We start from the raw sequence: 13,639 nt of genomic DNA, 5'->3' as shown, positions 1-13,639 counted from the left end.
TAAGAGGAAATTAGGAGGGTTAATCCGGACGGGTTAATTGAACCCGTCCGGTGGGACGGGTTAACACGACCCATCCTACCTATTTTTTGAAAAATTCCAACAATACTCCCGTATTTCGATATTTTATTTATTTATTTTCTATTAATAAAAAAAATCGGCGCGAGTGTATGGGTCCAGATCCCCTAAAGTAACCCAATTTTTGAGTTTTAGATCGAGACTGTCTGATTTGAATCTGTCGCTTGAAATCACATCAAAATTCAGATTCATTGTTAGAATGTGTGCGCTTCACTTCAAATGAATTATCATAGATTCAAATCAGACAGTCCAGATCTAAAATCCAACTTTCGGGATACTTCCGAACTCGCGAGTGTATAGGATTGTCGCAACAGATGCACTGATTCTAATTTCTAAAAACAACAGTTAATTTAAAATCTATCATCGGATCAAGATCTGGATATTGTCAAGGGTATATTGTGACGTTTCACATGTGTTGTGACAAAATTACTTTTATAAATGCGATACGCGACTACCTGATGTCTCTCACTCTCACTCTCACGTGTCATTCCAATACTACAATGACTCGTTTGACAAGTCGGTTCAGCTGTCATGTCATTTTATTTTTTGTGCTAAAGAAAACACGTCATGCAAAATGATCCGATACACAAGTTAGATAACAAACATGAATATTGTGCCGTTTCGTGAGTAATCCGTCTTCTGAGTAGAACTGTAAATGTGACATGTTTACAGGCAGTGAATTGTAAATGTGCCATGTTGTGTACTTGTGTTATGTCGTTTTTTCAATCAGTATTATGTTCGAAAACACTGAGATTCAGCACAACATGTCTACGGACACAACACCTCTAAGCACGTTGTGTCATGCTCATCTCGGCCACCCCTCTCTCCTCTACGCCTCGTCCCCACCTGTCTTGTTCCGGCTCCCAAGACCGCAACACTCGCTCCCAACTCCACTCTTTTCTTCTCCCTTTCTCCTTTTTCCTATCTTTTACTTTTTTTTCTTGAGCTTTCCAAAAACAGGAGGGATACAACCTGAGAGTTCGGCTGAAAAATAAAATATGAAGTTTTTTAATTTAGCCTCTGACAAAAACATATTATCATCAAACATGAATTTTTTTTTTTTTTTTTTTTTTTTTTTTTTTTTTTTTTTTTTTTTTTACCGATTATACATTTATACTTAACTATTTTAATTTTCTTATAGACATGTCCTGTGTCCAAACGTGTTTAGTTCGATGTCTTAGACATGCCATGTTGTGTCGAGCTAAAATTCGCTAAAATTCACTAAAATAAACACAATCCTTGTTACAACACAGCACTGAAATGTCTTGACACGACAGTTCTAACACCATGTGTCATGTTCACTGTACTCGAGTTCGCGCATACAGTGCCATGTTTACATGTTTCGTACTTCTTGTTATTCACTATTACCCACAAGATCATCCTCTGAAATATCAAATAACTTTATAAATACTTCGTCGCATGGAATTTCAGGGAAAATGCTACTCCGGCCGCTAGCTTAACTGTATGTGTATGTCACAAGTTACACCCGTTCAACCAGAAGCGGACTTACATTGAATGTATGGGATCAATTGATTCCTTTATTATTATTTTTTTTTGTATTTTATATGATTTTTCTATGTAATTTAGAAAAAAAATGTCGAGCTATTGTAAAACTGATTCTCATTCACAGAGAAATTTTTATATGATTGACCCATATATATTTGATCAGCATATTACAAAAGTCTTGCTCCGTCCGTTCAAACTGAAAAGGATAGAGCCATTTTATAACTAAAACTTTAAATAACAAGCAGAGGTTCCAGCAGAGTATTGTAGCCAAAATTGAATTAGTTAATTGCACTACGTTTGTTATTAACTCTAGCAAAGCACTTCGTATTTGCCATGATACTTACAATGATCCTGCTTTCAAATAACACAACTTTGCAAACTGTCACTGTAATTGGAAAACCACATGTACAGTTCAGATACCTTTAAACAGAAATATGGCACAAAATACCCAAGTATTCCAAACACACGATTTCTTCACAAGATCACCTGGTGTTAGACAAGCTAGAAATTCAAACAAATAAGGACATATTGCTACTAATATACTATTGTAAAATTATCGAAAAATCAAGCAGGGGACATTGATGTTGAGAGGACAACAAAAGACAGATGGTGAAGCGCATCCTGGATCTTGCCAAGGGCATTGGTTTGGTCTGATCTCAGCTGATTCGAAATTTCATTTGCCTTGGTCTGTACTGCCTTCTGCTCAGGGTGCTCATTTGCTATATATCCCTCTATTATGTCAGAGATGACTGAAAGGAGACATTTTCAATAACAAAGAAAAGATACTAGATTGGCATTTTAGATAAATAAAATGAATAAAAATTAAGAGCTGGAGCCAGTACCAGTGATGAAGCTGGCAGAAACCTTCAAAACATCAGAAGACATGAACTGGGCCTTTGATCTAATTATCTTAGCTTTTGACACCAAATCCTCTGGCCATTCAATCTTGATATCTTCTTCGTCTGCTTCTTCAACCTTTGCTTTGTTTCCACTTTTTGATATAACTGATTTGCCCAACAATAGGAGTTGAGACACAGCAAGACAGCATAGTTCTGACAGCCGCTGCATGAGGACGAATTATATTAAAATGGCTAATTAATTTGAACTGCACAATTGAAACAAATCATCCACCACATACATGGACTCCCTCTGAGTGGATATTCTCTAGCTTATTAGTAGTTTTTTGAATAATTTCCTTTGCAGCAAGCCCACCTAGACCAGACGTGAACCTGCATAAAAACCAGGCTTTCACAAGTTAATTTGAAGGAAATCAAATGATTTGCACTTATATGAAGTGGAAATAAAGTACTAATCACCAACCCTGCAGCCATACTAGCAGCCTTGGTCACACTAGACTCACATAGTTTCCTAATCTCAATATCACCAATACTGTCAACAGCTTCAACCTTCTTCCCTTTACCAGTAGAGTCTTGTCCATTTCCCTCTATTTGCATCTCCAGATTGAAAACCTCTTGAATTTCTTTTAGTTTTGCCTCGTAAAATAGTTTCTGCTCAGATAATAGTTTGCCCTTCCTCCTGTTAAACAATACTGCATAGTGACTTGACAACGCTTCCAGTTCCTAGCATCACAAAATGGAAAAAAAATGTAACCATTTGACAAGGTTGAATATAAAAAATAACTGGTACCTCCTTTTGTAAATGTTTAAAAATATTTGATGCAGCAATGTCCCCTAATTAATAAAGGCAACTGACAACTGTGTGAAGAAGCTACTCTCTTGAAGTGAAAGAGGACACAGAAAGGTTGCGCATAAATTTCTTAGTTGTACAGTTTAGCATAAAAGAAATAAGATGGGGAGGGGGGGACCTCAAGCTGATCAGGACCACCATATATGTAGAAGCATCGGTCAAAAGTAACATCCTCCTCAAGTTGCTCTTCATCAATATGTGAATGATCAACCTCTCCTTCAGAGTTGTTCTCCACTTGAAGACCAGTTTCTTCAATAAGCAAATCCATTGTCTCTTTTCCAACCCGTTCCAACACTTCCATTCCCTTTGCTGTCAATGACTTCCCTGTCTGAAAACAAAATTCAAATTCAAATTTGACCTCAAGATACTGAAGGAAATTGAAAAGCATCATTTAATCAAGCAAACAGCACCTCAATGAGAGATGGTGCAAGTGTAGATGCGTTCACTGGGAGGCCTCCTTGTTGAATGTTTCCAGCAAGGTTTGAAGCTGAATCCTCCAATCTAATTGTTTAGAGAAAAAAAATAAGTGAACCATTTCTATGTCTTACACACATAGACAAAAAATAAAAAAAAGGTAGAAGTAGAACTAAGATATTAAATCAGAATAAATCAATGTGATAAAAAGCATGGTTGAAACAAGAGTACTTTTGGACAAGGAGGGTACTGCCCTTCCAGGCATTGCCTAGTGCAGTCCATGTTCCAGAGGCCAAGCTCTCCACTGAGGTATCGATTACTTTTAAGCCCTGCAGTTTGCATTTTTAATTAAATGAAGTGCATTTTCAAATTAAAGTAAGAATAGCATCAATCAAACAATGGATTCTATTATGTATACCTGATGCAGAGACATTGACTGCATCTTGCAATTGAACAAGTTGAAAAGCATATTTAAGAAAGATAAACATACCTGGCCAAGGATGGAATCCTGGCTAGCATTTTCCAGTTTTTCAAGAGCAGCCTTGCGAAGCCTATCCTTCTCTTCATCCGTTTCATCCTCTTCCTTGTCTTTCTCTTTCTCTTTCTTTGCTTCTGTAGTTTCTGTCTGGATCTCATCTATTGCACTCTTGGCAACTGCTACAGCCTGCTCCAAATCAATTGTCCCTTGTTACTTAATTAATTAACCACATCAAATAACTTGCAAAAAAACTGAAGGCCAATAACTTGTTCTACTGATCAAGCCAGATAGCCAAAGACGAGGAAAAGAATTATCAATGTATGTTTCAAAAACAACAGAAAGGTAACAAAGGGGTTTACATTGCGTGAGATCTCTTCCGCAGCTTTGTGGAGATCAGAGAAGATGGAGAAACCCCACCCTCCCCATCCTCCTCCTCCTGCCTCACTCTTCGCCTGAGGCTGAGGTGTCGCTTTGTCATCCACCTCTGCGCTACCATCGGCAGCATTTGAAAGATCGGGATTCGTTCTCTTCCCATCTCCTTCCTCCATTTTATGGTTTACTAGATCGGTCTACTTCCAATCTAAATCGGGTTGAGTGCTCCGGCAATCCTCGCCTGAGAAGTTTCAGATCTTCCCTTCAAAGTTCAATTTTCACTCTAACAGTCTAACCTAACATCCTTCACCACGTCGCAACAACTGGCCCAATCGCTTTACTTTAAGGCTTTAACTTGCAGGCTTCGTTAGTACTTTGAAGCCCATATTTAGGCCCAATACAATTCGAGCCCATTTGAACTTGGTCTGATATTCCCAAGCCTATAATCTATCTAGTTAGCCCGAAAGCAGAGGTCCCTTGCGAGTGCGTATCCCTGAGATATCTCATATTTTGCATGACCTACGTGTCTGGTGTCTATTCGGGGATAGCGCGGGGGCCAGTATTGTTTGAGCTTTGAGATTCGTGCATAACGGTTGAGATTTTCCAAAAAGTCACGCAAATTATGAGATATCTCAGAGGATGCGAATTCCTCCCTTGCTCCCTTCTTCTCTTCCTCAATATTGAGAGAGAGATTGGGTTTATGGTTTTTGCTATCAGCAATGGAGGAGGAGCAAACATCAATAGCAATAGAAACGGAAGAGAAGGAAGCCAGCGGGGACGAGAGCGTTGCGTTAACAGAAGAATCACCATTTAGGTTCGATGCGACACCTCTTCGTCTGTACCATTTCGCACATCAGTTCCGTAGCAGTGGGGCCAACAACAACAATAATTTTCTCAAAGGAGTGAAGTGGTCGCCTGATGGATCTTGCTTCCTCACCTGCTCGGATGATAACTCTCTCCGCCTCTTCTACCTGTTCGTATCTTTCTTTTCCTCTCTCTTTTCTTGTGCTTTGGCTAATAGAATTCTAACGTCTGTTATATTTGCAAAATGACGCCCAAAAGCTTTGGGGGTTTATGCAAATTATACCCAAATTCTAGGTTCCGGGTCTGCTTCTTCCCAATAGCTTCTTTCTCTTGCAAGAACTAAGATAGAATTTAGATATTCTAAAATGTTCATGAAATGGCATAGTTAAGCCTTGTGGACACACACACACAATTTGTTAGAGATATTTGACTGACTAATATTGAAAGCAAAGCGACGAAATTTAGAAGTTCGTGCTCCTGAATATTCCAGGGGCAATATAGTCATTTTGTTATAAGATAACTCAGCTTTGGTAGTTGAGTCACAACTGGATTAATGCCAATATAGGGTTTGCCATGCAAAGAAAGCACTTGCGTTCTTCATTTTGATCCTTCTCAATTAAACTTGCTAAATGTTGACCTCTCTGCTCTGTACCCTCTACTAAGGCTAGACCTGAAGATGCTTGTACCACTGAGCACACTTCAACAGCTTCCTCTGATTCCTATGGCGCTGGACTTATAGTAAATGAAGGTGAATCTGTTTATGACTACTGTTGGTACCCCTACATGTCGGCATCAGGTATGATCTTTATCCAAATAATTCACTTCTTGATTTTGTTCAAGTGTTCTACTACTTGAGAAGCATAATACGTTATTAAAATAATATGCAGACCCGACAGGTTGCGTCTTTGCAAGTACTAGCCGAGATCATCCTATTCATCTTTGGGATTGCATTACTGGTCAGGTTTGTCTACTGCTCTTATCTTCAACCTCTATTGAATGACTATCATATGTGCCAAACTGTCTGTTTTCTTTCTTAACGAAGTATAATGGTGCAGCTTAGGTGTACCTACAGGGCATATGATGCCGTTGACGAGATCACTGCTGCACTTTCTGTTTCATTCAACTCTTCTGCTACTAAGTACTAACCTTTCTTCCTCTTTCTCCTCGATTTTTACATTTGCCGTTTCATTGGTTTGATACCAAGTACATGTCTTTGTTGCTTGCTAGACTTTTTGCTGGATACAACAAAAAGATGAGAGTATTTGATGTGCACCGTCCTGGTAGAGAATATGCAGAGTATTCTTTGAGTAAAGATGAAGATGGTGCATCAGCAGGTCTGTACATTGGATGCTGTTGTGATAGCAGTTAATTTTTAAATTAGGAAACAATTATCAGAAAACTGTTTGTACCTGACAGGTTTGGTGTCATCAATCTGCTTTGCTCCTGCTCAGGCTCAGAGCAGTATGTTTGCACTAGGTTCATACAACCAGACAACTACTGTCTATGAAGAGAACTCCATGGAGCCTTTATATATACTACATGGCCAACAAGGTGGAGTTACCCAGGTTTGGTACTTTGATGTTTACAAGTAATAATGTGATCTGTCCTCGTGAATTATTTTGTTAGTTCCCTTAAAAAATCAGAACTGGACTTGCTAATGTTTTGAATTGTCAGGTTCTTTTCTCTAAAGATGGGAACTATTTATATACTGGAGGAAGAAAGGTATTTTGTAATTCTTTTTTGCTCCATGTTAATTCTGTGTTTGCAATAATTTAAGGCTATATTCAACCTTTAGAACCTGATAATGACATGACATCTCTTTTTCTCCCTAGGATCCATATATACTTTGTTGGGATATTCGAAACACAGGGACTATTCTCTATAAGTAAGTCTAATTCCTTTCAATTTTTCTATTGTTTATGCCACCTTGATTGGTGAATATGAGACTTGACCTTTAGTAACCTTGTAAATATGTACGAGTAGGTTGTACAGATCGTCAGAAAATACAAATCAGAGAATATCGTTTGATATTGAGCCTTCTGGGAGATACCTAGGCACTGGTGGTCAGGTACAAGTACTACCTTTTTGTTGCTGAAACTTTTTCCTATTTTGTTTCAATTTTGTTTTGAGTCTTAAGCTTGGTAATGCACAACAACAGGATGGTCTTGTCCACATATATGATCTTCAAACTGGTCAGTGGGTCTCTGGCATTCAAGCTGCAGCTGGTAATTTTTTAGGTTTTTCGAAAACTTTTTCCAATATGTTACCAGAATTTGCAAATTAACACCCAGCATTTGTCATATTTGAACGTAGCACCGTTCATCTTTGAATTGTTGCACAACCCCGATCAGTGAAACAAGTCTTTAGTAGAAAGAAGTGACTAATTGTTCGTACCATCTGGCAGTGACTCAACTTGTTCATGCAAATTCATGAAATTTGGAAACCGACATTTAAGTTCGCTCTGCTTGGTTTTTAGTTTAATTTGGCCTTGGAAAGAAATTGGTTGGGAAGGTATGGTGAATCATTTCATATTTAACTGGTTATTGTCACATGATATGTCTAGGCCAACAATTCCATGCTCATTGCAAGTATTTCAAAAATGTCGATTATCAGTGGCAGCTATTCTAACATTAGATGATTAGATACTGTTATTTTTTGTGTTGACTTTTATGAATTTGGAGGTACTATGGGATCACTGCTTTTCACAGAAACAAATATTAGTATAAGACACTTTTAATTTTTTATCACTACCCCCCTCCCTCCCCTCCCCCCCTTCCCCCTCTTCTGTCTTTTTCAGATACAGTCAATGGGTTGTCCTTCCACCCGTATCTGCCACTGGCAGCATCATCGTCCGGTCACAGAAGGTTTGGCACGACAGATGATGATGATGACTCTGAGGGAAGTTTCAGTTTAGCTGGTAAGAATATTTTTCCTTCTCTTGCATTATATTAACTGCAACCTATGTTTTATTCTCATCGAGTATTACTTTGCAGTTTCTAAAAAAAAGGAAAATATAAGTGACATTCCCCCTCCCCCCACAAAAGAAAAAAAAATCATTAGTATCTGCAAACCGTTCATGGTTTGTGGCTAACACAAAGTACCATTGTATCAAACTAACTAGCCAATAGGGGAAAAAATGTAGCACATTACCACTTTTGGCCAGAGTTCACTGAACTCAACGTGCTTTTAAATGTTTAGACTTTGTGAAGTTCTTCAAATTCCTTCCTTTTCTCTTGTTCTTCAATTATTTCTTTAAAACCCTAACCTTGATGAGAATAAACTTGTTTAAATTATTTTCAACAAAGATAATTGAACAGGCAAAATTGTCCAGGGAAGAGCTTTTTAGAAAAGAAAAATCGTCTCATTCATACTTGTCCATTCTAAAATGGGTCTCTTTTGCAAGTACCAAAACCATGCTTCTTCTGCCAAAGAATACTAATTCTGATTTTGTTCTTTTATGTATTTATTTTTGAAAAAAAAGGATCTAATGTTAGTGTGCCTAATGTTAGGTGATGAAAATTGTTGCTCTGTCTGGAGGTTTTCTTCCACCCAAGAAGTGTTGGGATGATGGCTTCATATAAGAATTAACAATTGGTTTTTATTCTACATTTAATTATTGGCAGCATTAGTGAATTACCTCCAAAAAGACTTTTGAGTGCACTTCAGGAATTAAATTGAAGTTCTTTTCTTCTAATCTTATTCAAATCTAATGCTATTGAAATCTGCCTTTTGCATTTCTTTTATAGAATTTAGGTGATTTTTTTTTTCAGATATGGCAATGTTAAAGCTCTTGCTTAGAGTTAGGATTGGTAAATTAGATATTTATCACCCAAAATTGTGCGCATGATATGTCTGCTACTAACAAATGTGGCAACAATGAAACTCTGGAAACAGATCACAGATGCACACAAACGAAGACAGAAGGATACAATATGGTTTTAAATGTTGTTCGGATAATTCTAACATATATCCAACTCTTATATTATATATATTTCTGAAAAATAAATTTATAGATGTGGTTTTAATTATTTAGATAACGTTCATCAAATTTGGCTCGTTGTGGAAAGACATTTAGTCTTTCTTCAAATGATTTAAAATTAATGATTTTATGATATAAAATAACTACTTCAATTTTAAATCAACTCAATTTAGTACATGTCGTATTTAAATAATAAAGAATGTATTTGCAATTTTATTAATTTAAAGTGTGAGGCTATGGTAATATGCATAATACGGAGTGACTCCTGTTATAAATTCATCTCTATATTTCAAGTTCAAACAGTCAATCCGATCCGTTAAACTTAAACATTATCTTCATATGAAAATGTACTTAGAGATCAAATTTACATTTTTCTATAAATAGACAGCAAATCACTACCTTTGGATAGTCCAAAATGTTTAGATCAAAAAATTTCTACCTATCTAAAAAAATTTACAAAAATCTTAAAAATATAAAATTTGGTCTCCAAGTACTTTTTAATATGAAAATAATTCATAGTACGGGTCTAATATGCATATTACCATAGCCTCACTCTGATTTAAATAATATTTTCCAAATATGCATACTACTAGGATTGAATATATCATAAAAGTTGAATGTACACTAAAATTACTTTCTTTTTATTTTTCATTCTTAAAACAAACTGACAAGTTCTAGAATAACTGCTGACACAATTGCAACCAACCGCATTACGAATATGCAGACGTTATCAGAAAATGACCAGTGCCTCCTTAGCAAAAAAGTAAATAAGTAGAATATAGAATTAAAAGGAGGATGTCTCAGCCAGCAAAAAAAAAAGAAAGGAGTAAATTACCACAGCACTACAGAGCATTTTCATGATGTACAATGAAAAATTAAAGTATAATTTAGCAGCAAATTTAGCATGAAAATGAAAAGGGAAAGGCAAAGACTTATATTGAATTTTAGCAGGGTATCCACAGAATTTCAACTCAAATAGGTTCTGTAGAAACTAAGCACAAATTGCAGTTTTTTTGTGAATATTCTTATCTCAGTACAAAATTTGGGCCGACATCATCTATGATCTAGAATCTTGGAGTTCCTAAAATGCCAAGCAGGTTATCTTATAATACAGAGAATTAAACAATGCACTATACTTCTACAATCTTTAGTTCTTAGCAAGTGAGGCAAATAGTGTAATTATGAGAATGGGGCGGTAGCGCAGTTGGCTAGGAAAAAGTCCCAAGACCATTACATACCTAAAGGCCGAGAGTTCGAGCCCCTCTCGCGAGTCTGCAGCCTCTGTGAAGCTTTTAAAAAAAAACAGAGGCAAATAGCCTAATTATTGTTGTTTCTAATCCAATTTATATGTCCAACAATAATACAACAATCTTACAGTGAGGTCATTTGTCAATTTGGCTATCCTCCCTGGTTATCCATTTCCTTTTCATTGGTTTACCTTTTGAGGTCTTTCCCTGAAGTATCAATGTCAATGACCTGTACTTGTTTTTCTCTGGTCACCCTCAGATTCTGAAAGGCAATCCTGCACTGTCTCATCAGAGAGCCCAAGGACTTGCTCTAAGTTTCCTTCACTATAATCAAAATCAACAAAGAAATTGTGGATCTCTTGTTCAGCCGCGAAACCAGCCTCTTTCATCTCTTCAAACAAGATTCTTGCCTCAGGAACTCTCTTCCTCCTTAGGAGGCCCATAATCAGCACATTGTAACCGCTCTCACTGAGCTTGAATCCTTTGTTTGTCATCTCAGCATGAAGATACCATGCCTCCTTCATGTTCCTTGACTTACAATGACCCCTGATCAATATTTCATAGGTATTCTCATCGGGTGCCACCCCTTCAGAGCACATCCCCCTGTAGATATCAGTTGCCTCCTTCATATTCTTTTGGATGCAATACTGCTTCATGAGAGAGTTGTAGGTAGTGGAGATTGGTTTTACGTGCTTATCTACCATCCATTCCAGGAGCCGTCTCCCATCTTCTACCATACCCAACAAGCAAAAGCCATTCATCAGGACATTAAATGTAACTATAGTAGGTTGAATTCCTTTCTCAAGCATTTCCTGCAGTAAACCATGGGCCTTCTTAATTTCTCCAAATTTACAATAAGTATCTATTACAGTAGTATAAGTGTAGACATCAGGTTTTATCCCTGCCATCTCCATGTCCCCCATTGTTTTCATCGCTTGTTCTAGGTTGCCAGATTTACAAAATCCATTGATCAATGAGTTATAGGTGCACGGGTTTAATGCAAGTCCCTTTCTGCACATCTCATGCAAAAGCTCATTTGCCGTGTCCAGCTCACCTTGCTTGCACAGCCCATCAGACAGAGCAGTGTATGTCACCACATTGGGCTGCACACCCATTTCGAGCATTTTATTGTGCATATTAAAGGCTTCTTGTAGCCTTCCTTGTTTGCAATAGCCATCAATAAGACATGTATAAGTAACCTCATCGGCAATCAGCCCCTTTCTATGCATTTCTTTAAGGAGATGAAGTGCACCATCCATCTTCCCTTGCAGACAAAACCCACGGATCAATGTGGTAAAGGTGACTGCATCAGGCTCTAGACTTTTGTTTTTCATATCATCGAGCATGTTATAGGCTGAATATAGGTCACCAATTTCACAAAATCCTTGAATTAAAGTGGTGTATACTACTACATCTGGAGTGATGCCCCAGTTTATCATACCCATGAGAATCTTCCTGGCATCAATCAGTCTTCCATTCTTGCAAAGGAGGTTCACGAAACTGGTATACGTGAAGGTGTTGGGCTTTAACCTCTTGTTAGACATTTCATCGAACAACTCATGGGCACTGCTTAGCTCACCAAGTGAGCAGTATCCATCAATGAGAGTGCTATAAGTAATGACATCTGGGAAAACCCCACCTTTCTTCTCCATATCAACAAACACTGTACGTGCATCAGCGACCTTCCCCGACCGGCATAGCCCGTGGATTACAATGTTATATGATTTGGTGTTCCATCGGAAGTCACTTGCCTCAGGGAGCTCCTTGAATAAACACAGCATTTTATCAATCGGAAGGCGGCAGAGAAGTGCATTGCAAGCATCGTTGGAGATGAGGATGTTATATTTAAGCAGCTGGTGAAAGAGCGCTTCCGCATGGTCAAGGTTTCCAGTGTCAACAAGAGCATGGAACAGGAGGTCAAACAACGAGGGATGGGAACACCAATTCTTGTATGTGTAAATAACGAGGTGGATGAAATGTGGGGGAGGAGGAAGGAGGTGAAGGCCCTGACGTAAGAGGCGTCGGGCCTCAGGAAGCTCGTGGTTAGTGAATGCAATACAGGCGGAGATGGCAATGGCTTCAGCTAGGGAGCGGTGGTAGTGGTGGTTGCGGCGGGGTCGTTTGAGAGAGCGAAACCAGTTGAGGAGGGAGAGCACAAGAGGGAGGTGGGACCGCAGTGAGGGGAGGACCCACAGGAGGTGATCGGCGCGGATTGTGGGGGCGAAAGGGGAAAGCACACAACCAAAGGAGGTTGGGTCGCTTGATGGATAGTGGTGATGCTGACGGAGGGCGGAGGTGAGGTCTTGGACGAACTCGGCGTCGCGCACGGAGGTGATCTTCTTTGGAGAGTAGTCAGGGAATGGCCTGATTGCACCGCTACTGATTTTGTCTCTAGATGGGGAATATGTAGAGAGCAAAACGGAAAGGGGGCGGGAGGAGTAGGAGCGGATCTTCTTCGCCGCGCTCAGAAATAGCATCGCACCATTGCGATGGCGTTGATAGTACGACTGTACGAGTCGCCGTAGTGGCTCTTTCAGCTGAATCAGGGATAGCCGGTCTACACTGAACCGCGAGTCCAGGCGTATAAGCGGATTCAAGGCTGATTTTTTTATTAATAGAAAATAAATAAATAAAATATCGAAATAGAGGATCTTTTCTGAATTTTTTTGAGATATAATTAAGTAGACCGGAATCAATTATCTCGTCTCTTAAATAGGATTAAATATCCTGTCTCGTTTAATCTTACGCCAAATCAACCTTAATCAATTTAGTGGCGGAAAAAAAAAACATAATTTGCAAGATAGTACTGTAGAGAATCTAAATTTATGGTATACAATATTGAGAATATTTGATAGAATTCTTGTGACAGATCTGTTGTGAGCTGTATAGGAAAGTAATTTAGGTTGAGAATATTTGATAGAATGATTAGGGAAAGATATATACGGTGACCAGCTTAGGAAAGGATGCTTGGGTATTTGTATAAATGATAAAGATTGTAATTGCGAAATAGACAGAAAAATTCAGAAAGTTATTTTCCATCTTTATGATTTTTTCATG

At 38.3% G+C, this 13,639-nt stretch overlaps 3 protein-coding genes across 3 annotated transcripts; 1 reads left to right on the top strand and 2 right to left on the bottom strand.

Moving 5' to 3' along the window:
* Window positions 1-1,908: 1,908 nt before the first annotated feature.
* Window positions 1,909-4,881, bottom strand: LOC144565347 (BAT2 domain protein). The gene is made up of 9 exons (XM_078315078.1): window positions 4,540-4,881; window positions 4,193-4,366; window positions 3,934-4,031; window positions 3,699-3,789; window positions 3,407-3,616; window positions 2,902-3,161; window positions 2,720-2,810; window positions 2,424-2,643; window positions 1,909-2,330 (listed from the first exon to the last, which is right to left on the bottom strand). Exons 1-9 carry the CDS (start codon window positions 4,726-4,728, stop codon window positions 2,146-2,148), a joined length of 1,518 nt encoding a protein of 505 aa, XP_078171204.1. The 5' UTR covers window positions 4,729-4,881; the 3' UTR covers window positions 1,909-2,145.
* A 328-nt stretch (window positions 4,882-5,209) lies between these two features.
* Window positions 5,210-9,222, top strand: LOC144565158 (Transducin/WD40 repeat-like superfamily protein). The gene is made up of 12 exons (XM_078314831.1): window positions 5,210-5,525; window positions 6,025-6,152; window positions 6,244-6,317; window positions 6,412-6,494; window positions 6,584-6,690; window positions 6,773-6,921; window positions 7,031-7,078; window positions 7,189-7,241; window positions 7,340-7,424; window positions 7,515-7,581; window positions 8,154-8,273; window positions 8,866-9,222. The coding sequence occupies exons 1-12, from the start codon at window positions 5,272-5,274 to the stop codon at window positions 8,922-8,924; spliced, it is 1,227 nt and encodes a 408-aa protein (XP_078170957.1). The 5' UTR covers window positions 5,210-5,271; the 3' UTR covers window positions 8,925-9,222.
* A 1,426-nt stretch (window positions 9,223-10,648) lies between these two features.
* On the bottom strand, window positions 10,649-13,126 carry LOC144565338 (Pentatricopeptide repeat (PPR-like) superfamily protein). Its single transcript, XM_078315064.1, has one exon. It carries the CDS (start codon window positions 13,057-13,059, stop codon window positions 10,804-10,806), a length of 2,256 nt encoding a protein of 751 aa, XP_078171190.1. The 5' UTR covers window positions 13,060-13,126; the 3' UTR covers window positions 10,649-10,803.
* Between the last annotated feature and the right edge of the window lie 513 nt (window positions 13,127-13,639).

This window comes from Carex rostrata, chromosome 14, assembly GCF_964058835.1.
Source record: "Carex rostrata chromosome 14, lpCarRost1.2, whole genome shotgun sequence".
Taxonomy (NCBI): Eukaryota; Viridiplantae; Streptophyta; class Magnoliopsida; order Poales; family Cyperaceae; genus Carex; species Carex rostrata.
The sequence above is the reverse complement of the archived record's forward strand: the minus strand, read 5'-3'. Positions and strand labels throughout refer to the sequence as shown.

Bases quoted from the DNA above. Each gene is read 5' to 3' on its own strand.
- LOC144565158 (XM_078314831.1), top strand. From the start codon at position 5,272: ATGGAGGAGGAGCAAACATCAATAGCAATAGAAACGGAAGAGAAGGAA. The intron at 7,079-7,188 runs GTATTTTGTAAT...TTTTCTCCCTAG, and splicing joins TATATACTGGAGGAAGAAAG to GATCCATATATACTTTGTTG. The intron at 7,582-8,153 runs GTAATTTTTTAG...TGTCTTTTTCAG, and splicing joins TGGCATTCAAGCTGCAGCTG to ATACAGTCAATGGGTTGTCC.
- LOC144565338 (XM_078315064.1), bottom strand. From the start codon at position 13,059: ATGCTATTTCTGAGCGCGGCGAAGAAGATCCGCTCCTACTCCTCCCGC.
- LOC144565347 (XM_078315078.1), bottom strand. From the start codon at position 4,728: ATGGAGGAAGGAGATGGGAAGAGAACGAATCCCGATCTTTCAAATGCT. The intron at 3,162-3,406 runs GTCCCCCCCTCC...TTGTGATGCTAG, and splicing joins GTGGTCCTGATCAGCTTGAG to GAACTGGAAGCGTTGTCAAG. The intron at 2,644-2,719 runs GTATGTGGTGGA...GTCCTCATGCAG, and splicing joins TCCACTCAGAGGGAGTCCAT to CGGCTGTCAGAACTATGCTG.